Source organism: Ambystoma mexicanum, chromosome 3q (assembly GCF_040938575.1).
Source record: "Ambystoma mexicanum isolate Mex_15411 chromosome 3q, UKY_AmexF1_1, whole genome shotgun sequence".
NCBI lineage: Eukaryota > Metazoa > Chordata > Amphibia > Caudata > Ambystomatidae > Ambystoma > Ambystoma mexicanum.
Genome location: NC_090926.1, coordinates 456,941,482 through 456,967,145, shown reverse-complemented (window position 1 = coordinate 456,967,145; position 25,664 = coordinate 456,941,482). Strand labels below are relative to the sequence as shown.

Genomic DNA, 25,664 nt, shown 5'->3' with positions numbered 1-25,664 from the left:
AGATGCCACTCACCTCATTCGTACATGCACATGTACTTTTGCCTATCAGGGCAGGGCCTGTCGAGGCATGGCAGGGCGTTTGTCAGCCGTTCCTCAGGCAATGGTCAGGGCACTTGCCAGAATCCCAGCACATTTCGCCCAGAGGCCTATCCTGCTGCCTCCTACAAATTCCAAAGTCTTCTCAAGCAATCCAAAAATGAAATCACTCCTCCACCTGCTACTAAGAGACGCAACTCACCAGGTTTTGACACAGCACCAAGCCTTCTGTACCAGTGATGCTGGAACCCTACAGGCTTTTCTTCATGAGCAGAAATGATGAAAGGTGGAGCGTGGAATCCTTAGCCAGAAAAGGGGAGGGAGGTGCAACAGCTGCAGGATGCTGAAGTGTAGTGTGTTGGTAGTTACACATAGGGGTTTTGGGGCTCTGGGAGATAATGGACTTTCCAATAACGACAACCGCCACATTATATCCATGCTTTAACTTTTCTACATTTATTGCATTTAGTAATACGTTCTGAAGGTCAGACTGGTTTACTCCAAACACTTAAGGTTGTGGGATACACTAGCATTTTGCCACAAGTCCCATGGTCGGTTCTGCTCCCTCCCAGGAGTCTGTGTTTGCTATGATTTTAGATTTCTTTAAAAGAGTATTTTGAAACAGATTGAAGCATTAATTTACTATACACCAGTGGTGTCAAACTTAATCAGACATGGGACGGTGTGGTTTTAAATGCACCTCTTGCAGTCAGCAAGTCCAGGCCTATGGAAATGAACAGGATAATAATACATAGTGGCACCTGGATTTTTCTAAATGGTGTGGTGTAAACTGGTTTTCTCCCACAATATTATTTTTGGTATTTAAAAAAATATTTGGTCAGTATGGTGAATTGTACACAACAATTTTCAGGATAATTTGTATAAATAGCCATAGGAATTGCAAAAGGTTCGATAGGGAATCACATTAAAGATTCACATGTTTTGGACATCAGATCAACAACAATAGACAAACACATTTCACAGCACATGTCTCTGTGGACCTTTTAGCAAGCATTGGTCACAAAACTATGTACATCCTACTCGTTAAGGTGACATCAATTCATCTCAACATCCCAGTCCTTTGCTTTCATCTATTTTGCGTACCGTCTGTACCTTGATATGGCGGTGCATATGTTTCGAAAGTGAAAGCAACACACTATTCAGATGTTCATGTTCACCTAAATTGCACCTTCCTATATCACTAGTACTTTTAGAGATTCCCTGGGTGGCTCTAAAGAAGGTACCAAAACTTTATCTGACAATTATCTTTAGAGAAAACCGGGCAGAGTGATCGAGTGAGTTAACTATGAAGCAATGTACCCTCGGCAGAACGGATTGCTTTTAACTTTGTATATCACTTAATAAGACTATGATAAGAAAAGTGTTTCTTTTTTTCATATTTTTGGACATTTTGTCAGAAAATACGTTTTCTTACTTATTCGTCCTTTATTGATTTATTGATAGCCACAATGTTTCAATTGCATGTTTTTGTGTAAAATTCTGATTGTTTGTCCGGCTTTCTAATAACTGTAGCAGCAATGTATTGCTCATGGACTATTGCGATGAAACCTGCATTCACTTATGCCCACTGTGGATTGATTAAATTAAGTGATTGGATTTGTGATTGTGGGTTATATATTGGGCTTTCAGAGATTGGTGGGTAAATCTTGGTGGAGCCGCAGCGCAGCTGAGGCCAGTGGGTGAAGGGAGCAGCAACGCGGGCATGAAGCAGGCAACGCCTGCAGGAGATGACCAGGCTGATAGTAAGTGGGGAGGAGTAGGAGGTGCCAGGAAGGCTAATTACACCCCGTGTAAACGAGTGCGAGTGACCCCTGACCAGCCCATAGAATCAGAGCTCGCTCTCGAATACTTTAACACGAGATAGCTGCACCTTGAGGTGGATGGGGGTGCAGGTTTCTTACTCCAACAACAATCAATAAGGACAACTCAATGGTTTGGCAAAGGGGAGTCCGTTTAATGACAAGTATAAAAAACGGGGAAACATGGAGATCAGCAAATGATGCGATGGCTCGTCTCGCTTCATCTCCCACAATATTCATTCAAACAGTAACAGTTATACCCAAAATTCGTCATAATTGACGTGTAACACTCAAATGTTTGTCATGCAATTCTATTGGTTGGAAAAGGTAACTTAAGTATAGGTGCTATATCTGTATATGGTAACGGAGTGTGCGGATTGGATAACTCTTGTCAGGTGACCATTTACGCCCTTCCCTCTAACATTACTCATGTAAACGTCACTAAAAGTACGACGTCTCATTGGTTCCACTAGCTATAGGACTCTAGATTATTTGGTCCACTGTGATTGGGTTAGCTATAACCCCAAGCATAAATCTCCACTTTAATTAGCAGCATGTAGAACGGACACCCAGATGCAGGATGCTCCAAGATTCACCCAGCCTCCCTTCCATCAATCAGTACTCGAATGGCTATGTGTCAATTAGTTGGCTGAGGTTGGCCTCGAAACTGTAGCTTCTTGTCAGGAAAAGTTATGGTATCTTCTGCTTTGGGTGACATCAGACGTTGGTACCTCTTCGCGCTTGGCTAGTCACGTGTTAGCACACCGTGAATTTGCTTCGCTTTCCTTCTATTTCTGCATTTAATTCTCATTTTCGGCCGCCACCTGCCTGGGCCTACTTATCTCGACCTTCACGGGGCAGGCTGCTCTGCTCCTTAAGTTTCGATTCTCCGAAGTTGCCGTCTGCCTCCCATTCTTGGTTTGACCTTGATTTCCCAGGCACGACCTGCTTCTTGCTGAGTTTCGATTCAGCCCTCTCTTCTTGATTTGTGCTGGAATACGAATCCTGGCCTGTTTGACCCTAAGTAACCTGGGTGAGTTCTGCTTTTGTATAAAGTGGACTCGCACTTATATAATGTGCTTCGTTGAGGTAGATATACAGTTGGCGCTTGCCGCTCTATTCTTCTACTAAGCATAGCAAGCTGCACTGTTTTCTTAGCTTCTTGCATTACAAGCATATGTACAGGTGTTAGCTGGTTAAATATTTTCAACCTGCGTTACAGTTAAATTTCTATCTGGTTCAACATCGCCTCTCCTTCTCAGTTCATCACATCCTTATTCATAACATTTCGTCTTTGTGTGTCATCTTTTGGTTGTCATTTCGTTCATCTGTGAGTCTGTCCAGGCCCTTGTGATGTCACCATTCATCTTCAACTAAGGCCTTTTGAGTTTCTTCTGGGACAGTGTTTAAGCAATCTTCGTTTCTTGTCATTTGCTGGTAAGAATGTCTCAATGGACACCTTACTGCCCATGCTTGTCTGGTTATTGGCACTTCAATAGGTATTGCTCTTCTGATAGGGACAGGACAGAGCCCTAGTGCGGCTCTCTGCTGGTTTATTTGTTCATCATACGTCACATATCTCGGTGTGAACGTTCCTGGTACTTCAAAATGGGTGGCTGGAGTGCAGGCCATATTTGGGACCTCCTCTACACCCGCGTGGTTCATGGAATCCTTAGATCCTTCGAGCCTGGGTGCTGATTGGCTCCCACGATTCTAACATTCTACTCCTCAATCTAATCCCAGTTGTTTCTTATTTTCTTTACCTTGGTCTTCGTCTCCAACAAACACAAGTGATGAGGATTCCAGAACGTCCCTCTGACAGTGGTCCAAGTGTATGAAAAGAAGTAGTGGAACGATGTTCCCTGCTGGCCTGCCCCCACAAACCCCATTACCATGCCACCCCCAAACCCAGTACGAACCCCCTGACAAATGCGCCTGCTTTTTAAGGGAACGTTCAGTGCAAGTTCCAACTGCTTCCTACACTTATATTTTAATACAACACCATTCTGGAACAGTATCTTTTTTAAAATAAAAGTATAGAAACACTAAAACTTTGATTACAAAAAGTAGAGGAGCACTGCTCCCATTTGCTCCCACCCACTTCGACCACTGCCCCCTGATTCTTGGTGTCTGGGTGGGTTTTCGAAGGTAATGGGATCATCACGAGATGTCCCTTTTATACTTTCGTAAAATGTAATGAGAACGGACGAGCCCAATCTTTCTAACCTTCCGAGTCACTCCCCACGCCCTGGAGGTGGCACTCTGTCATTTTTCAGCGGGACTATGTGATTAAGGAAGGGGCCGCCCTGCCATATGCACATGGACTTGTCCACCCGAGAGGACTACTCTGGCCTGGAAGTCACAGACCACACAGGCAAAGTGCTCCTTCGCCGGGTCTGAGCGCACACATTGGGAGCCCACAGTTGCACCCAGTGTTGGCTTTAGCATTTCCATCAGGGACGTCATTTGGGGGTTGCATCTGCGACCCCTGTGGTCTACCTTGCTACCCCTGTGGTCTCCCTTGCTACCCCTGGGGGGAAAAAAGAAAACAAAGTTTTCTTTTTATTTTTTATTTTTTTAATGCAAGCTCATGTGGCCAGCACCATGTGGCTCTTTGGGTTTCTACAAGTCTAACATTTTCAGCAGTGACCCTAAATAAGAAAGAATAGGAATTACAAATCATCCTTTGTCTTTCTGGAATTCCATACATTAATTGCTAGACTCATTAAAGGTTTATTTCAGGTACACTTCAGGGGGTGAGTCACTGATTTAGTCTGTTCTTAAACACCTTAACTCAGCCTTTCATCCTTCTGAGAACAATAAATGAGTACCAACACAGGTTGGGTGATATTTTATGTATATTTGTTCTATATAAAGCGCTTAAGCGTAAGTGCTACATAATAAGATATCATCATCCTGTGGCCTTGAACGTCTGCTTGCATTCACATTAATTTGGTAATATGGGCCTATACACACTGATCTGAACGATACATATGGTGATCCATTTTTGTATGAAATGTATATCACATTATAGTGAAATCGTAACCATATTTTTCATAGTGTACTTAGGAACAATGCTATGTGATGCAACTTCCTGTTTTGTCAAGGGGTGAAAGGTCGTGTTCCATCGCTCCCTGTGATACCACTTAGGGGTGGGGTCAAATTACATCACTTCCTGTGATGTCATCAGAGGTCATGGAGAATGTGATGTCACTTCCGCTAACGCTGGCATTTTGGTGAAATGACGTACCTGATTGCCATTGTATTGTAATATTGTGCAACAAGTACCCGTAGGTCCCTCGCTGCACCTCAAGAAATAAAATGCGTCTGAAATGCAGTTCTACCATTGAGCAGAGGTGAGACCTATTGGTTTAGTCCAAAAATGGCAGCAAGCAACAGCGCCGAGCTTAAGAAGCATGGCTCTAGCAGACAGACTGATGTGGGGGATTTTTTATTCCTCCCTTTTTACATTATTACAAAGGATACTGGTGAAGGCGATTCAAGAGGTTCACAATATGTACAGATTAGAATACGCTTTCAAGTAAGGTCCTCTTTCTAAAACGATTCTTGCACTTCGACTTTAGAGAAATTTAGAGGCCAGTGCCTTCCAAATTATCGTGCCAATGGTCCTCTAAGGACCTCTCAACCTTGCATGTGTAAATGTCAGGGTTACCAAGACATTGGGGTAGTAATGAGAAAACACACTGAACACACCGTTTACAAACCTCAAACCTTCCAACGCATATCAACTTCTCACGTAATGCGTGCAGTTAATAGACTCACAATTATTGGAAAATGTGATTAGTAAACCTACTAAGTAAGTAATACTGAAAACAAGAAACCAGCTTTACGCTTTTAAAATGCTCCTACAGACAGTTTCCCGATTTCGGACACACGATGGCGCTGCTCACCGCTAAACGCAAGGAGAGGCGTCCAGCCCTTTGTCTGGCCGTGGTTGCGGGGAGCTTGTATTCTGATGGGAGCCGCGGGAGGAGGAGGCTGCGGCGCTGCATTCGGGAGAGGGCTTCAGACCTGGGTGACAGCAGGAGGGCATTTGGGCACCCCTTGGAGCAGAGGACGCTGGCCGGGCCTCCTGCTCCCTGGCATGGGTTTTGCAGCCAAGCTCTGGATTCTCCCGGGGTTTTTCGTTTTTTCCGGTTTGCTTCTTTGCTGCAGAGGAGAAGCTGCGGGGCCCGTTCGGTACTCGGTGCTGGAGGAGTCGGAAGCAGGCACCGCTGTCGGGAATGTGGCGCGCGACCTGGGCGTGGACGTGGGAGATTTACACCGACGCACATTCCGGATGAATTACGAAGCTGCAACACAATATTTTGAGGTAAATTTAAGGACGGGGGCTTTACTGACTAAAGAAATAATAGACCGGGAAGCTGTATGTGGCTCGGTCTCCGCCTGTGTGATGGATTTGGAGGTTCTGATGGACAACCCTTTGGAATTCCATCGCCTGGAGGTAGAAATTGTGGATATTAATGACAACGCGCCGGTTTTCCCGCCAGCTGAAAGACACATTACAATTGCTGAGTCAACACCCGCTGGGATTCATTTTCCGCTAGAAGGAGCCTTTGATGCCGACTTTGGGGCAAACGCACAGTGCACGTACCACCTCAGCAACAGTGACGTCTTCAGCCTGGAGCCTCAAGGGAACGAATACAAGAGCTCTGTGGACCTGATACTGACTAGAGTTCTAGACCGGGAGCAGCAGGCGCAATACCACGTGACTATCACAGCTGTGGATGGCGGGAACCCAAGGCGATCAGGAACAGCTGACATTCTGATTTATGTTCAGGATATCAATGATAACCCACCTGTTTTTGATCAATCCGTGTACAGGGTTAGAGTACAAGAAAATATTCCAGTTGATCAAATACTTCTCAAAGTAAATGCTACCGATTTAGACGAGGGTGCAAATGGGGACATTGTGTATTCCTTTAGCAGTCGCGCGCTTTCTAATGTCATGCAGTTATTCTCCATTGATGCCGACAGCGGGGACATTCGAGTAAGAGGGATGCTGGATTTTGAAAGATCACCTGTTTATGAACTGCAGGTGCAAGCGGAGGACAGGGGTTCTCCATCCATAAAATCTCACTGCAAAGTTCTGGTGGAACTTGTTGATGTTAACGACAATGCCCCAAAAGTGGAAGTGACTTCCCTTTCCAGTCCTGTAAAGGAGGACGCGCAGCCTGGACGAGTCGTTGCCCTGTTCACAGTCACGGATAAGGATTCTGGGGTCAACGGGGAGGTTCTTTGCAGCATTCCCAAAAATCTTCCCTTTGTGATAGTATCTAGATACTCAAACTATTACTCGCTGGTTGTTAAGGACCCTCTAGACCGCGAGCTAGTTTCAGTCTACAATATCACACTTCTTGCAGCAGATGGCGGCTCTCCCTCGCTGTCCGCCATGAAAAACATTGTGGTTGTGGTGTCTGATGTAAATGACAACCCTCCCGCCTTCTCAGAGCTATCTTATGTAACCAGTATTCTGGAAAATAATGTGCCCGGGTCGCGCCTTCTCCAGGTCTCGGCTCTAGACCCAGATGCAGGCGATAATGCTCGCGTTAGATATTCTCTGTTAGAAAACAGCATTGATGGCCGGTCAGTTCTCAGCCTGTTCTCTCTTCACACAGAGACTGGGGTGATTTCTTCCCTCCAACCTTTCGATTTTGAGAAACTCCAGGTGTTGCAGTTCCAGGTGGAAGCAAAGGATTATGGGTCTCCATCCCTGAGTGGGAAGGCCAATGTCACAGTGTTTGTTCAAGACCAAAATGACAACCCACCCACTATATTCCATACATCGTCCATAAGCAGCGACTCCTCAGATGAGTTACTAGTGCCGCGGTCCGTGGGTGCAGGCTACATGGTGACGAAAGTGCGAGCCATAGATGCAGATTCTGGACGCAATGCCTGGCTGTCCTACGAGCTCCTGGGATCCGAAGTCACATCCCGTTTCCGGATTGGTCTTTATACAGGAGAAATCTGCCTCAAGCAGCCACTGGCCGACAGTTACCTGGAAAGGTATGAACTTCTCATTCAGGTGAAGGACCATGGGACGCCACCCCATTCCGCAACAGCAACGCTTACCCTGTATCTTTCAGAAACAAACCCGGAGGTAAAGTCAGATTACAGGCACGTGGACAAGAACGACAACTACCTCAGCAACCTGAATTCTTACTTAATTATCTCAATAGCTTTCATCTCAAGTATTTTTATATTCTGCATAATACTTTTCACTGCTTTACATTACATCAGAGGTAGAAATGAGAGCAGAAGAACCGAGAAGGCAGACTTCTGCCCGGATGGTGTAGGAAACTGGTCGTTGGTGCAGTCGCAAGGGCAGCAGTATAACCTGTACCTGACCACGCAGTCCTCGGAATGCAACCTCACCATCCGCAAGTCGAGGCTGATCGATCCGGGCTCAGCCAATGGAGGGGTGGTTGGAGACCTCCTCCAGGGATACAGCAGCACAGAAGGACATTCCACCCAGGCACCCCTTGAGGTAAGAGAAATGCAGAGGACATATGAGGGTATGGACATACAGCGCTTCATTGACCATTGAAGCTAACTATTGGAAACTCCTTTTGAACCGTTTGTAAAATGTTTAAAAAACTCAAAAATCCCGAATTTAGAATTGATCTATATTAGTGTGTGGTTTTTTGTGCATGTGCGTGCTCTTCTGTTGTGTGGCATGTGTGCGCACTACTCCTGAATGGTGTTCATGTCCTGGGTCTTTTCTTATTGAATGAACAGTGTAATTGTAGCATCCTGTGAAATTTCTGCGATCATGCTTACTTTTTTTTTTAATTAACACTTTTAAATATTTACTTTCAATTATACAAATTCATTCTAATATCACATCTTTTTAAAAAGAAGTTCTCTTTACAAATCCGTTATCGGAGGTGGACTTTACCAGGCATTGATCACACAACTATTTACTTGCTGCTCGTTAAGGAGAAATCTTTTTTTCTCAGCTTCCCAATCCTTTTCTTGTATCAGTGTTGCCAGGGGCACCTTGATATCACGCTGCATGTGTGTCAAAAGCAACACAGAATCCAGTGTTTCATGTTCACCTACACTAATCCTTCCCATACCACTACTCCTCTCAGAGATTCCCTGCGTTGGTGGTAAAGAGGACACCGGAAATACACAAATTTATCTGACAATCACCTTTAGAGAAAGCGGGGCAGAGTGGTCAGCGGAGCTAACCACTCAAGCAATATACCTTGGACACAAGGGATTGTGTTTTACTGTGTATATCACTTAACAAGACTATGATAAGAAAGGTGTTTCCCTATAAGTAGATTGTTGGACATTTCGTTGAAAGGTCTTTTTCTTCCTTATTTTTCCTGTGTTGACTTATCGTCTCAATTGTTTGTATTTGTTCTTGTGCAAGACTCGGATAGTTTTGTAGATTTCCATGTAACTAGCTGTGGTGTGCTGCTTGTAGACTGGTGCAGTCCACAGAAAGGTTCTTTTTATTCATGCCCACGGTGGCACGGGAGCACAATTGGATTAGTTGTGTCCAGCCTGATCTCCTGTCCCTCATATGGTTGACTTTCTTGCATGTATTGCAAAGAGTTATCACACAGTCGCTTCACTTGTTGTAACCATCTGTATTGAGATTTTATATAGGAGTCACCTTAGTACATTTAATGGCTCCAAATAATACAAATAATAATTTGCATTTATATAGTGCTACAAACCCTCAGGCATTTGAGCGCTGTGCTTAGTAGTCCCCATCAGGAGCAACCTCCCTTCCTTCGTGTATCGGCAGTGTCTCTTTTTATGTCTGCATTGTCTTGTCTTTACACAGAGGACTTGAATCTTTAAACAAAAACAAAAATAGGTCAAAACGGTGCATTTGGCAGCACAGATTTCAAGAGAAATTCAACAAATAGCACTGCACAGCAATCTTGCATTAAATTCCTAAAGGGCCATGAGCTGGTATAGATTGGAAATAGATGAAAAGATTGAATCTAAAATGCTAAATGCACGTTTAGTGGGCATTCGGTATAGAAGATTAGGCCGTAGCCCATAATACCGAACAGAGGAGCAGGAGTTGCAGGGGTGTCCCCCACATACATTAAAGGCAGTGCGGCGGACAAGCAGAACATTTCCAAAAGATCGAATTACAGAATGCAGGCAAGTGGGCTCCGTAATTGTGTAATTCGATCTTTTGGGATACGTTCTTTTAACGTACATCCAGATAGATTCATCTTGGTTTCAGATCGAGAACCAATTTCAGATGCAAATCCCTGGTAATAGTATGTTCTTATCACCAACACTGTTGTACAGGGCTTTTTTGTTTACCTTGTTGGGCTCAGAATAATGTTATTCTTTCTTTATATGTGGTGCCAATATTTTTAGGAGTGGCTGTAGAAAAAGCATACCGTTCAGATTTTGCTCAACAGAAAGGGACTGTTTCCTGGAAGTTGACTGCTTGTTCCTTTATTTGTTTGGGTGCACTTCTGCTCACGATAATGGTGTTGTGCTCCTTGCTTTCATTTTCATTGTTGTGGGCTGTTATTTAGTGCAGTGGTGCTTTGGACCCCATGTGCTATGCAGATAATCAGTCATTGCGGACATTGTGTTTCGCTCACATACATGTTTCTGCAGGCTCTGAGCCTTTTCTTTGATCTCCTCCGTCAGAGCTCATGTCTTTGTAGTATGCACTGTGTGTGGAGGGCCTGACCCGGCCCACTGTCGCCAGGTTCAACGCCCTGCTGTACACCCTCGCTGCTCTGAGATTGCTATGCAGCAGAGGGCTGCAGTTCCCTGGGTGCTGTGGTTTAAACACGTGTTTGCAACGCGCCCAAAGCTGGCATTGCACTGCGTATCACTGATATAGTCCAACCGGGGTGCATCTATGAGTGTTCAGTGTTACATTTACCCTCCCCAAAAGTGACAGCTTGAATCCATAGCAATTATTAATGAATGCCAAAGTGATAACAGTCGCATAATGCTGGCCCGCTAACATCTCAAATGGACTAGTTTGGCCCCTGTAGTCCTGGATATTTGATTTGCTGTTGGGTCTTTCCTAAGGCAACATGTTAACTGTGGTAAAATGCTCATGAACTATGATTTTTGTGTTGCTGTTTTCTTTAAGGAGCAGAAGGGCTGTACTAGGTTTTCCTTACAGGTTCGCACCCCGGGGTGACTCGCCTTCATGCAACATAATCTCGCTTTCCTTTTTATATGTACATTGGGGTCCTTTTCCTTCACTTATTTCGCAGGCATTTTACCATGCGACTATGAGAGCTGCTAGCCCATAGTTGGGAACTGTCCTTCTGTTAAGCATATCAATAAACATGTATGTAACATTATTTGAAAAATACCATTGAAGTTTTGCAAGAACACGTGTCATAATCAAGTTGAAACACTTTGTTATATAGAATTGTCTTCTTTAAATAAAAGCAGGCGTGGCTTAGCCAGTGACTAATTAGAGCAGGAATCACATATTTGCCCCAAAAGAGCAACAATAAGCTCTCATGGTAAACTAACCACGTGACATAGATCAGGGGAATGTGCCCTCAGCACCACAAAGCCTAGAGAAAGAGGGCGTGTGCCTCCCACTGCATTGTGGGAAGTGGCTTCAGAGGTAAGAGGCTGCACAGCACGGGACATGCATACAAGACTCAGTGTTAATACACATGATGTTATGGTAAGGGATGTCAAAATCACATGACGGTGGAAGTTGGAGTCAGCTTCCCGTGACACAGTGAAAGTTATCTTGTACACCAGACAATGCACATAATGTGACTTGAGATACAGTGGGGCGATATTACAGATAATCGACCCAAAGTGCAGATATATATTGTAAAGAGTAACTTTAGTAACTGGCACCTAACTCGACGTCAAGAGAAGAGCAGTAACTCCAGTAGGCCATGGATTGCTGATCGCTGCTCTCTTACTTCTGTTTGTGTTGTCGTTTCTGTGCACACTTTATAATACTGCATGGAGCTGAAGCCTCCTTGGTGTCATTGCTCACGCAGGAATACATGAGCCCCGGTCCCTTGGTTCTGCCACGTTGCTACTTCCGCTGTGATGACGCTCATGGGGTATTGGAATGGGGAGGGAGAGGGTTCCATGTGGAATGTGGAATCATGGGTGATGTGGCTGGAAAGAGACTCAGATAGTTGGTGAGGCATCTGGAGCCAACTGCATGCAGATGTCAGTGTTACTTGGAAAACACTTCAACCTTCATCAAACTTTGTCCATTTATTTCAGGTGCATTACATGTTATATTGCCTCTGTATTCTCTGAACATGTAAATGTTTGTTACATGGATGGTTGATATCACTACAGGTGCTGCGCTAATGTCACCTGTGCACTGCAGTATCACCTGCAGCCGTATCCCTTTTGTTCTTCTGAAATGCTTAAGCCGTATTGTTTCTTGATAACACTGTATTGGCCAGAGCCATGGGCAATATAGGCAGTTATGTGCCCTATAAAGTGGCCTCTGGGCCGGGTCAAAGGAGGGCTCTGGTCACATATCATCAGATTGTGCCTGTTGATTGCCCTGGGGCAGACAGAAGCTAGGCGATTGGGAGGGAGAGGTAAAAGGCCCGAAGATGCATAAAGGCCCTGTGCACCTATTACAGAAACTGTAAGATTTGCAATAGTCAAGCCTAGTGAGAACCAGGGCTCAGATAACATTGAGCTTCTGGGGGAAAGTGAGAAAAGGGAGAATCCCTTTGAGAAGGAAGAGCTGAAAGTGGGACTTCTTTGCAATGTCCTGAGTGTGGGGGGAGGATGGAGAGAGAGGAATCGAAAATGACTCCCAAGGTTTCTGGTTCCAGAAGAGCGAGAAGGGGGAGAGCCCGTAGAGGATGGCCAGAGTGAAGGGAGAAAAGAGCGAGCAGGGGTCCCAATGGGAATGATCTCAGTCTTGCTGGCATTGAGGCAGAGATTGTTGGAAGTGCACCTGGAATGGATGGCAGATAGGCAGTCAGGGATGATGGAAGGTGCAAGAGGGTCAGAAGGAAGTTTGAAAAAGAGTTGGTTGTAGTCTGCAAGAGAGAAGATGATGCCCAGGATGACTTGGGAAGAGTGGTCAGTTTGGAAGGGGGTCAGCCAGTCCAGTGCCCTCTCCTAGATACCAAGGGTGTTGTGGAGCCTTTGTATGAGGATGGAGTGGTTGACAGTGTCAAATTCAGAGGAGAGATCAAGAAGGATGAGGACAGCTGGGAAGTTGGAATTCCGTGCCTCTGGATGCTCAGAATCCATCCAGATTGATGGTCATGAAGACCACCAACAAGTTCAGTGTGAGAGTTGATTTGGGGCAGGGCCAGCTTCTCCAGCAGTTTCCCCAGGAAGGGGGTGATGGAGATAGGGAAGCAGTTGGCTGGACAGGTGCAGTCTGCGGAGGGATTTTTAAGGAGGGGTGCACAAGGGAGTGCTTGAGGGAGGAGTGGAACGGATCAGTTGCAAAGGAGTGTTTGCAGAGATCACAGAGTCTGGGGAAAGATAGCCAATGTTGTCATTGGTGGTTCTGGATGAGCAAGGTCAGACCTGTTTGGAAGAGACAGTCATGGAGTGGACAACTCTGGTGGCTTCTTCGGGCATGACAAGGGTAAAGGAGGAGATGGAGGCAGGAGGCGGACGAGTGGCCAAGGGAGGCAAGGGGGTGAGAGATGAGTTGGGAGAGTGAGTAGCAAGGCTGTTTAGGATGTCCTGAGGTTTGGTGTTGAACTGAGAGGCGAGTGTGTTGCAGAGGGCATGTGAAGGAATAGGGGAGGAGGAGACTGCGGAAGGGTTGGCTAGTTCCTTACAGATTTTGAAAAGTTCAGTCGTCTTGTTGGATGTGACAGATACCCGTGCTTGGATGTGGGCCCTTTTCTTGGCATGGATAGAGAGTCTGTATTGTCTTTGGAGCAGGTGGCAGGCCAGTTTGTCAGAGGTGGCCTGAGGTTTGCCACTTCCATTCCGCAGGCTCTGCACTTTCAGGTCTGCAAATTCAAAGTCGTCCCAGGTGTTAGACTTTGAGGCGGGTTTCAGTTGGATCCTCATGATAGGGCAACAATGTTAAGGGTGTTGGTGATGGGCATGTGGAAACTGTTGAGAGTAGTGTCGGTGGTAGATTCTGAGTTGGGGGAAGAGGGGATAAAGGTGGAAGTGAAGGCAGCAGCTGACACTTGTTTTGTTGGGTGGATGTTCGTGAACGAGGTTGGCAGGGCCTTTTGAGGTGTGGTCACAAGGCCAGAGGGACCCAGGTGGGAGGAGAGAAGAGAGTGGTCAGACCAGGAGAGCGGGGTGACCACAGGAGATGAGAGATGGAGGTCGGAGTGGATGAGGGCATCACCTCACACCATCATACCACCTGACTACACTGCCAACATACTTCCTGGCCTACATACTTCCTCACTAAATACACTACCCAACGCAATTCCTCACAAATGCACCATCCACACTAACCCGACTCCTCACCAACTACTGTTACACCCCTCCTCGTTATAAGAACATCATAAATCTTAAGCCATTACCATTCATCTGTGAACTAACCTGACATCCATATACTAGCAAATAATGCCTAATAACCAACATGGCACCAAGGGCCATGACGTAATAAGCATAAACCAACTTGGCTTCTGTACACCACAGCCAAGTATTATAATAATAACTAATATGGCACCCGTGCCCTGCACCTTGCACTGTGCCCCACCACAAACCACATTTCTAAGACCCGCCGGCAGCCCAGAGGACAAAAGCAAACCCAAAAATGAAACCGAAATACCACAGGACCCTGCAACCAAATCCAATACTGATCCAAAGCAGACCACCCTGCACTCACATGTCCATACCCAATGGATGCAGACCACCCCGGACCCACGTATACCAAATTGCAATCCAATGCAGACCACCCCACGCTCCATATCCACTGCAATGACTGCTTGTCCCCACTACCCTAAACGTGAGGCCACAGTATAAACTACGCCATTAAACAAGAGGCCTCTGAGACATCTTTCTCACCCTATATCTAAATCTAGGGTTCAGTGTCACTATCCTGGATCTTCTGGAAAGGAATCCATAAATCAGGGTCCAAACCTTGCAAATTCTTGAAAAATCTGTCACAATCAGGATAAATATACCCCCCTTCCAAACCGCCCTAGCTGCATACCCCACATGAACCAGAGTCAGATGTGTCCAGGACACTGTTATCTGGATCTGCCACCACCTTAGCACTTTTTTGCTCCATTTGGTCCAAAAACGCACTCCTCCTCTTTTTCACCCTTTTTGTTGATGCCATAACTGTATCAAGACATGTGGTGACGCTGAGCAGATCCATCCCACAGCCACCCCTTCCAGTGGACACACTAGATCCTTTACTTCATGTCCATCGAAGCCGCCCTCAGCGCTCCGCCACCACCAGAATGCTCCCGTCGTTGGCGCATGCGACTCCTTGATCACAGCACTTCTATGCGCATCGTCCCCATGCCAGCGCGGATGCCGCACGCAATGGCATGCACTCTCCTACCAAGTGCAATGTCATAATTTGATTGCCGGTCAGTGACAGTGGAATGAGCTCCGCAAGGCTCCACTTGCACGGCGGCCGAAGACACAGACTGAAGGAACTCCTGAATCTGGTGCACGTCTCTTTCTCTTCGTCACTCCTCGCCGCTCTTCGCTGCCTACCGTTCTCCTCGACGCTGGACTGGGCCAGTTACATGGACTGCTGGATATGGGCTTGTAAGCCCTCAGCGAATTACATCCAAGCACCACCCACACTGCCTTATGCCAACTAAACGGATGTGAGCCCAGCAGTCCCCATGGGACTCTTCTGCTGGAGGATGAACCTGTGCCCGTGTATTACCAGCACGCAACAAACAGCTTGTGAGTTCTGAATGCAGCGCTCCCCTGGTTTTCAACTGGTACTACGTCAATAGCAAGCTCCCAAGGCCACAGCGCTTTCCTGCCTGGCCCCCCTTCTGCTGGCTCTTGCTGGTGTGGATGATTTCTGGGGGGGGGGGCAGTGGTTATTGTTTTGGTTGTTTCCCCCCCGCGGCAGCACTGTCCCTGTGTACCTGTTCCTCTACTATAGAGACCGCCCTGTCACCAACATGTTGTGGGTTCCTCGGGTTACAGAAGACACCTAGTCCTGTCTAATGTAAGTAGCCTTAATGTCTGTTACACATAGAGGGGTAGAGTCACAGGTAAGTAACCACAAGGCATAGACCACTGGCCACCCACACCATTGCCAGCCCCAGATGTAACTGTCTGGAACACTCATACGGGTACACACATAACATTCCACTATGACACCTTGCATGTGACCTCACCACCTACCAGATGCATACGACTACAGTAGGCAGCTAATTACACCCCGCGTCGGTTTTGGAGTCCTTGGAGCCTTTGGGATCCACGACCACAGCGGAGAATGTCGCCTGGGTGCTGATTCGCTCACAGGATTTATCCATTGTTTTCCGTGTTCTGATCCTCGGTTTGTTGTGGGTGCGGTGGGGGGTTGGGGGTGGGTGCACTCGCCCGCGTCACCGCCAAACGCAACTGAATAGGATTCCAGAACGTCCCTCTGTTTCATGATGCCTGGACGGGTTTCGGAAGGTGTTGGTTATCTGCGTGCGATGTCCCTTTTACACTTCCCTTAAAAGCCCAATGTTTCTAACCTTCCGAGTCACTCCCCACGCCCTGGAGGTGGCACTCAGTCATTTTTCAGCGGGTCTCTGTGATTAAGGAGGGGGCCGCCCACCATATGTACATGGAGGAGCCCACCCGAGAGGACTACTCTGGCCTGGAAGTCACAGACCACACGAGCAAAGTGCTCCTTCCCCCGGTCCCCAGCGGCCTTCCTTCTCTGGGCGCACAGAGTGGGAGCCGCAGTCGCAGCTGATGTCGGGTTTAGCATTTCCATTGGATTGTAATATTGCGCAACCGTAGGTCGCTCGCTGCACCCGAAGAAATAAAATGCGTCTGAAATGCAGTTCTACCATCCGGTTTAGTCCAATCATGTCCCTCTCAGCCGGGATGGCACTGGTTGGCATCTGCAGTGACACGTGGCCTAAAAATGGCAGAAAGCCACAGCGCCTTTCCTTTTTACAGTATTACAAAGGATACCGGTAGCGCCGATTCAAGAGGTTCACAATATGTACAGAATAGAATGCGCGCTCAAGGAAGGCCCTCTTTCTAAAACGAATCGTGCACTTCAGCGTTAATAAGGAGGCAGACATGTAGAGGCCAGTGCCTTCCAGATGGAACTACCAAAGGCTCTCTGAAGGCCCTCTAAATCTTGCATCTTTGAATGTATGGCTGCCAAAACATAGGGGTAGTAATGACAAAACTGCACTGAACACACCGTTCACAAACCTCAATAAACCATCTAACGAATATCAACTGTTCACGTACTGTGTGCAGTTAATAGAGTCACAATTATTGGAAATTATAAGTCATGTTGGAGGGACGACACTTGACGCTTTTAAAGTGTTCTTACAGACTTTGATGTAGTTTCCTGATTTCGGACACACGGTGGCGCTGCTCACCGCTAAACGCATGGAGCAGCGTCCAGCCCTTTGTCTGGCCGTGGTTGCGGGGAGCCTGTATTCTGATGGGAGCCGCGGGAGGAGGAGGCTGCAGCGCTGCTTTCGGGAGAAGGCTTCAGACCTGGGTGACAGCAGGAGGGCATTTGGGCACCCCTTGGAGCAGAGGACGCTGGCCGGGCCTCCTGCTCCCTGGCATGGGTTTTGCAGCCAAGCACTGGATTCTCCCGGGGATTTTTGTATTTTCCGGTTTGCTTCTTTGCTGCAGAGGAGAAGCTGCGGGGCCCGTTCGGTACTCGGTGCTGGAGGAATCGGGGGCAGGCACGGCCGTGGGGAACATCGCACGCGATCTGGGTGTGGACGTGGGAGATTTACACAGACGCACCTTCCGGATGAATTACAAAACTGCAACACAATATTTTGAGGTAAATTTAAGGACGGGGGCCTTACTGACTAAAGAAATAATAGACCGGGAAGCTGTATGTGGCTCGGTCTCCGTCTGTGTGATGGATTTGGAGGTTCTGATGGACAACCCTTTGGAATTCCACCGCCTCGAGGTAGACATTGTGGATATTAATGACAACGCACCGGTTTTCCTGACGAATGAAAGGCGAATTACAATTCTTGAGTCAACACCCGCTGGGATTCGTTTTCCGCTAGAAGGAGCCTTTGATGCCGACTTTGGGGTAAACGCACAGTGCACGTACAAGCTCAGCAACAGTGACGTCTTCAGCCTGGAGCCTCAAGGGAACGAATACAAGAGCTCTGTGGACCTGATACTGACTAGAGTTCTAGACCGGGAGCAGCAGGCGCAATACCACGTGACTATCACAGCTGTGGATGGCGGGAACCCAAGGCGATCTGGAACAGCTGAAATTCTTATTTATGTTCAGGATATCAACGATAACCCACCTGTTTTTGATCAATCCGTGTACAGGGTTAGAGTACAAGAAAATATTCCAGTTGATCAAGTACTTCTCAAAGTAAATGCTACCGATTTAGACGAGGGTGCAAATGGGGACATTGTGTATTCCTTTAGCAGTCGCGCACATTCCAATATCGCGCAGTTATTCACGATTGATGCCGACAGCGGGGACATTCGAGTAAGAGGGATGCTGGATTTTGAAAGATCAAATTTGTATGAACTGCAAGTGCAAGCGGAGGACAGGGGCTCTCCGTCCATGACATCTCACTGCAAAGTTCTGGTGGAACTTGTTGATGTTAACGACAATGCCCCGGAAGTAGAAGTGACTTCCCTTTCCAGTCCCGTGAAGGAGGACGTGCAGCCTGGCCGAGTAGTTGCCCTGTTCACAGTCACTGATAAGGATTCTGGGGTCAACGGGGAGGTTCGTTGCAGCATTCCCAAAAATCTTCCCTTTGTGATAGTATCTAGATACTCAAACTATTACTCGCTGGTTGTTAAGGACCCTCTAGACCGCGAGCTAGTTTCAGTCTACAATATCACACTTCTTGCCGCAGATGGCGGCTCTCCCTCGCTGTCTGCCATGAAAAACATTGTGGTTGTGGTGTCTGATGTAAATGACAACCCTCCCGCCTTCTCAGAGCTATCTAATGTAATCAGTATTCTGGAAAATAATGTGCCCGGGTCGCGCATTCTCCAGGTCTCGGCTCTAGACCCAGATGCAGGCGATAATGCTCGCGTTAGATATTCTCTGTTAGAAAACAGCATTGATGGCCGGTCAGTTCTCAGCCTGTTCTCTCTTCACTCAGAGACGGGGGTGATTTCTGCCCTCCAACCTTTCGATTTTGAGAAACTCCAGGTGCTGCAGTTCCAGGTGGAAGCAAGGGATTATGGGTCTCCACCCCTGAGTGGGAAAGCCAATGTTACAGTGTTTGTTCAAGACCAAAATGACAACCCACCCAGTATATTCCTTACACCGTTCATAAGCAGCGGCTCCTCAGATGCGTTACTAGTGCCGCGGTCTGCGGGTGCAGGCTACATGGTGACGAAAGTGAGAGCCATAGATGCAGATTCTGGACACAATGCCTGGCTGTCCTACGAGCTCCTGGGATCCGAAATCGCATCCCGTTTCAGGATTGGTCTTTATACTGGAGAAATCAGCCTCAAGCACCCACTGGGCGACAGTTACCTGGAAAGGTATGAACTTCTCATTCAGGTGAAGGACCATGGGACGCCGCCCTGTTCCGCAACAGCAATGCTTACCTTGTATCTTTCAGAAACAAACCCGGAGGTAAAATCAGATTACAGGCACGTGGACAAGAACGACAACTACCTCAGCAACCTGAATTCTTACTTAATTATCTCCATAGCTTTCATCTCAAGTATTTTTATATTCTGCATAATACTTTTCACTGCTTTACATTACATCAGAGGTAGAAATGAGAGCGGAAGAACCGAGAAGGCAGACTTCTGCCCGGATGCTGTAGGAAACTGGTCGTTGGTGCAGTCGCAAGGGCAGCAGTATAACCTGTACTTGACGACGCAGTCCTCGGAATGCAACCTCACCATCCGCAAGTCGAGGCTGATGGATCCGGGCTCAGCCAATGGAGGGGTGGTTGGAGACCTGCTCCAGGGATACAGCAGCGCAGAAGGACATTCCACCCAGGCACATTTTGAGGTAAGAGAAATGCAGAGGACATATGAGGGTATGGACATACAACGCTTCATTCACGGTTGAAGTTAATTAATGGAGACACCTTCTGAACTGTTTGTAAAATAAATATAAAACCACAAATGCCGAATTTAGAATTGATCCATATTAGTGTGTGGTTATATGTGCATGAAAGTGCTCTTTTATTATGTGGTACGTGTGCACACTACTCCTTAATGGATTCCATCTCCTGGGTCTTTTCTTATTAAATGAACGGTATAATTGTAGCATCCTGTGGAATTTCTGTGAACATGCTTACTTTTTTTTTTAATGAACACATTTAAATGTTTACTTTCAATTATACAAATTCATTCTAACATCACATCTTTTGAAAAAGAAGACCATTTTAAAAATCCGTTATTGGAGGTGGACTTTAGCAGGCATTGATCACACGACTATTTACTTGCTGCTCGTTAAGGAGACATCTTTTTTTCTCAGCTTCCCAATCCTTTTCTTGTATCAGTTTTGCCAGGGGCACCTTGATATCACAGTGTACGTGTTTCAAAAGCAACGTAGAATTCAGCGTTACATTAATTCTTCCTATACCCCTACTACTCTAAGAGATTCCGTGTGTTGGTGGTAAAGAGGACACCTAAAATAGACAACTTTATCTGACAGTTACCTTTAGAGAAAGCGGGGCAGAGTGATCGACTGAGTTCACCATGCTAGCAATATACCCTGGACGCTAGGGGTGGCTTTTTACTGTGTATATCACTTAACAAGACTATGATAAGAAAGGTGTTTCCCTATTAGTAGATTGTCGGACATTTCGTTGAAAGGTCTTTTTCTTCCTTATGTTTTCTTTTGTTGACTTATTGTCTTAATTGTTTGTATGTGTTCATGTGTAAGACTCGGATAGTTGGGTAGATTCCCATGTAACTGCAGCTGTGGTGTGCTGCTTGTAGGCTGGGGCAGTGCGCAGAAAGGTTGTTTTCATTCATGGCCACTTTGGACCAGGAACACAATTCGATAAGTTGTGTCCAGCCATGGCACGGTGACCGATATCTTTTACACCAGACAATGCACATGAGGTGACTTGAGATACATTGGGGCGATTGCGTGAGATATTAGAGAAAATCGACCCAAAGTGGAGATCTATATTGTAAAGAGTAACTTTAGCAACGAGTACCTAACTCGACGTCAAGAGAAGAACAGTAAATGCAGCTGGCCGTGGATTGCTAATCGCTGCTTTCTTAGTTATGTTTGTGTTGTCCTTTATGTGCACACTTTATAATACTGCATGGAGCTGAAGCCTCCTTGGTGACATTGCTCACACAGGAATACATGGACAGCGGTCCCCTGGTGCTGCCGCGTTGTTACTTCCGCTGAGATGACGCTGATGTGGTATTTGAATGGGGAGGGAGAGGGCTCCATGTGGAATGTGGACTCATGGGTGATGTGGCTGGAAAGAGGCTCTTAGATGGTTATTGAGGCATCTGCTGTGAAGTTCGTGCAGATGTCAATGTTACTTGGAAAACACTTCAGCCTTGATCAACTTTGTCCATTTATTTCAGGTGCATTACATGTTATATTGCCTCTGTATTCTCTGAACATGTAAATGTCTGTTACATGGATGGTTGATATCACTACAAGTCCTGTGCTAATGTCACCTGTGCAGTGCCATGGGGAATATCGGTGGTTATGTGCCCTATAAAGAGGCCTCTAGGCCGGGTTAAAGGAGGCCTCTAGGCCGGGCATTTAGGAAGGGCTCTGGTCACATATCTTCATAGTTTACTGTTGATTGGGCTTAAGATGACCATTAGCACCTGGTCGCGGGACCATGTGCAAGGCAAGTACAGCATTTAATTAAAAAAAAATGAAAAAACGATTCCATGGCGGCCACCAAGCAACAGATGCCTAGTTGCTTTAAGGGGGAAGGTCTTCTTTAGTTTTATGCAGTTAAGTGATCTGATTCAGGATTTGTGATTTCGGATTAGATTTTGCCCTTCAAACATTGGTGCATAAATGGTAGTGGTCAGGTAGCAGAGAAGAGACCAGTGGATGAAGAGAGCAGGAACAGGAGCATGGAGCAGGCAACGGCGGCTGGGACAATGATGAGGGCGATAGTAGAAGGGCGGCAGTGGGAGGTTGCGGCACAGTGCTGTGGGTTCCTCGGGTGACAGAAGTCACTGAATCCAGTCTAAAGTCAGTGAGCCAGACTGACAGAACGTTTTCCTATGGGATTGCGCCATTGTAAACGCTTGTGTGAATCAGGCCCAGTAACTTTAATGTCTGTTACACACACCAGGGTAGATCCGCAGGTAATTAAAGAACAAGACATGAAACACTGGCCATCCACACCATTGCCAGACCCATCTGAAACGGACTTTCTTACAACACTCATACCAGTACAAATATACCATTCAACTATGACACCCTGCAGGTGACTTCACCACCTACCAGATACACGAAACCAAAAAATCTCTCCCTCCGTTGAGCCATGAACACATTCATCACTGTGACAAATCAACTCCCAGGGAACCGGTGGTTCAGGGATGAATATCGGATTCTAAACCATCAATCAGCCCCACACCTCTAGTACACCAGAAGGGATCCCAACAGATTGGAAACACAAGTAAATTATAAACCTCCTTGTCCAATTTCGATAACGTGGACGGAACGGCAGGCTTATCCTCGAAAGGTCATGGATTGTTGGTTAGTTGCAACACAGCGAAAGTACACATTTTTCCCAATGATAAAAATAATGAAAAATATCTACTGTATTATTATTACAAGAGACAGTTCTAGCACACTACAAAATACAACCCACCTTGTTAAGGAACACAGAGGACAGACAGTTTCAGGAAGGAAAGGAATGCACTCTGGATACTGACAGGAGGGTAGTTGGTATAGCAGTCAGTCTTAACTGTTCAAGGTTATTTGGTTTCAGCACCAAGGGAGCAAGGGGTTGTAAATGTCGCTAGGGCCTTTGGAGAAGGACTAGTGGGACAGAACCACAATGTACCTGGTGCTTCAGATGACCTCAATGCTTGACAGCATCAAGTCGTTGCCAGGACGCTTTGCAGCTCCTGCAACAGCTTCCAGGATGGGAGACAGCTGCGAGAATCAGGTGGCAGGCAGTTTTGCAACCGAAGCTGGACGGATGACTGCGGGCTGGCCTGCATGGTGGCTTGGGGTCAAGAATCATTGTCTTGGTGCTGGTTGGTGGATCTGGAAGGCTGGTTGAGGTGTCTCAAATGGCTTTAGTGACTGCAGTGTGACAACAGTCAGTGGTGCAGCCGGTCACAGTCCGAGGGCTCGACTGTCTCGAAAATGTCCTTAAATGATGGACGCTAGTTGATGCTTGTTGAGGCACTCCTCCTAGCTTCTTCGTAGGGCTTGTCGTCCTTTAAGGCAGACGGCCCAAAGCTGAAGAGAGGTTTTGCAGGCAACTGCCTTGTCCTTTGTTCAGAGACTCTCTGGCACTTCCCACCTAGGAAGCTTGCTGGCAGAACCTAGCAGGGCACGCTGTGTGCTAGCTCGGTATTGGTTCTAGAGCTGCTGGACAGGTCCTCTGAGTCCGATATCTCCCTCTGTTCCCTGGGAGATGTTTACGGTAGGGATCTTGCTTACATCTTGGAAATCCTGGCCTTCTTTCACTGGTGGAAGCTGTAAGGCAGACTGTACCTTCTGCCAGGGTCCAATGTGTCCCCCTTCTTACTCCTTTTGGATTCGTCGGATGATCAGATAAGTGAGGAACACAGCCCTCTTTTAAAGCCAAATGGGCCCCAGTGATTGGTGCAGGCAAAGCCTACCTTAATGAACCAATCCTCGGTCCCCACCAACGATCTTCTGTTTTGTGTGAGGTCATAACCACAGTGTTTTGCAAAAGGAAAGCTACGGGGTGACAACATGTACTACTAAGTCCCACCCATCTTCCTTCCTGTTGTGGATCAAAGTGTATCTCTGGTTAACTGAGCTCTCTGTGACTTCTGCTCAAAGTGCAGGTTTCCCTTGAAGTTTGTGGTGAGAAAAGTCTTTTTGTCTCCCTCAAAACACATACTTCTGAAAGGGGGTTCCCTGCGGGTGTTGCCTACTTTAATCAGTCGACCCAGTCATGACATTCACAGTCCTTCATTCAGAGGGGTGGGAGAAAGCTTCAAGTCGACACATTGCATATCAAAGAGGTCTTGGTGTTTTCTGTCCCTTGTGTTAGTTCTGTGACCAGTCCCCTTCACAGACCTGCTTTCATTTAACACTTATCAGCATGTGCTGCCACCACACAGACCTTTGACAATAGAACAGGGCGGGTCCCTGGAGCCTTTGATGTTTTAATTAGGCTGGCCATGGCCAGAGGAAGGTGTTGCCTTCCCCCTTCAGAGATGCTTTGATGTACCTGTGGCTGTCTCATTCTATATAAAAATGTGATAAGGAGCACTGTACCTTTAGTCTGTGTCCCCCCAGAGTAAACATGGCTATGTGTTTGTTGTGCGGTGAGTAGAGGAAAATGTGTGCAGATTAGCCCCACACGTTTTCTGAGGTTGATCTCCCATCATTCATTTTAATTACAAAACTTTTTTTAAAACCCAGGCGAGCACACAACCCCCCGTGCGGATGGTCTAATTCCTCACAATCGCACATACTGAAACTGCACCAAGACAGGGCAACTAAGAACCCATTGCATGCCACAAACCACTTCTTACATGCCACACAATATACAGGGAGAACACAACCAGTGTGGCGACCTGACTAAGAATACAAGATTAATCGCCAACCACTCACATGTGGCCAACACTTAAACCAATAAGAGAAAACCTGGAGAAACTAGGAAAACAGCAAAAAAGGCAAACTCATTGTGTTTGCAGTAAGAGCCTAATACACTGATATGGCAGCAACTGCACCGCATGAAAAGACACGGAACAAACAGACTAAATACTACCACACATATGTGGACACCAACCAATGTACTGGTGTTGCCAACCAAAGATTCTGTTGGATATAACACCTGCGGCACCACTTTAAATTGCTAAACATAACAACTGCTTCTCTTAACACCTCTACACCAACACACCACCTGACCACATGACCAACATACTTCCTGACTTACATACTTCCTCATGAAATACACTACCAACTCATTTCCTTACTGACACAACATCCTTACTAACCGGATTCCTCACCAATTACTCTCTCACCCTTCCTTGTTAAACAAATCATCATAACTCTTAAGACATTACTATACAACCGTGAACTAACCTGGCATCCATATACTAGCCGCTAATCCCTAATAACCAACATGGCACTAAGGGGCATGACAGAATGAGCATAAATAAACTTGGCTTCTGTACACCACAGCCACGTATAATAATAATAACCAACATGGCACCCGTGCCCTCCACCATGCACTGTACCCCACCACAAACCACATTTCTAAGACCCGCCTGGCATCTCAGAGGACAACAGGAAACCCAAACAGAAAACAGAAATACCACTGGACCCTCCAGTCAAACCCAATACCGATCCAAAGCAGACCACCCTACACTCACATGTCCATACCCAATGGATGCAGACCACCCGGCACCCACGTATCCCAAATAAAAATCCAATGCAGGCCACCCCACACTCCATATCCAGTGAAATGACTGCTTCTCCCCACTACCCTAAATATGAAGCCACAGCATAACCCACACCATAAAATAAGGGGCCTCTAAGATCTATGTCTCCATCTACAACTAAAG

At 46.6% G+C, this 25,664-nt stretch overlaps 2 protein-coding genes across 7 annotated transcripts in view; both read left to right on the top strand.

Annotated features, from left to right (window-relative positions):
• Window positions 1–25,664, top strand: part of LOC138582670 (protocadherin alpha-C2-like) — a 935,357-nt gene that overhangs the window by 321,530 nt on the left and 588,163 nt on the right. The gene's annotated exons all lie outside the window — the stretch shown is intronic.
• LOC138582672 (protocadherin alpha-11-like) lies at window positions 17,430–20,045 on the top strand. The gene has a single exon (XM_069654205.1). The coding sequence runs from the start codon at window positions 17,551–17,553 to the stop codon at window positions 20,011–20,013; it is 2,463 nt and encodes an 820-aa protein (XP_069510306.1). The 5' UTR covers window positions 17,430–17,550; the 3' UTR covers window positions 20,014–20,045.

Coding starts and splice junctions, on each gene's coding strand:
- LOC138582672 (XM_069654205.1), top strand. CDS start 17,551: ATGGGTTTTGCAGCCAAGCACTGGATTCTCCCGGGGATTTTTGTATTT.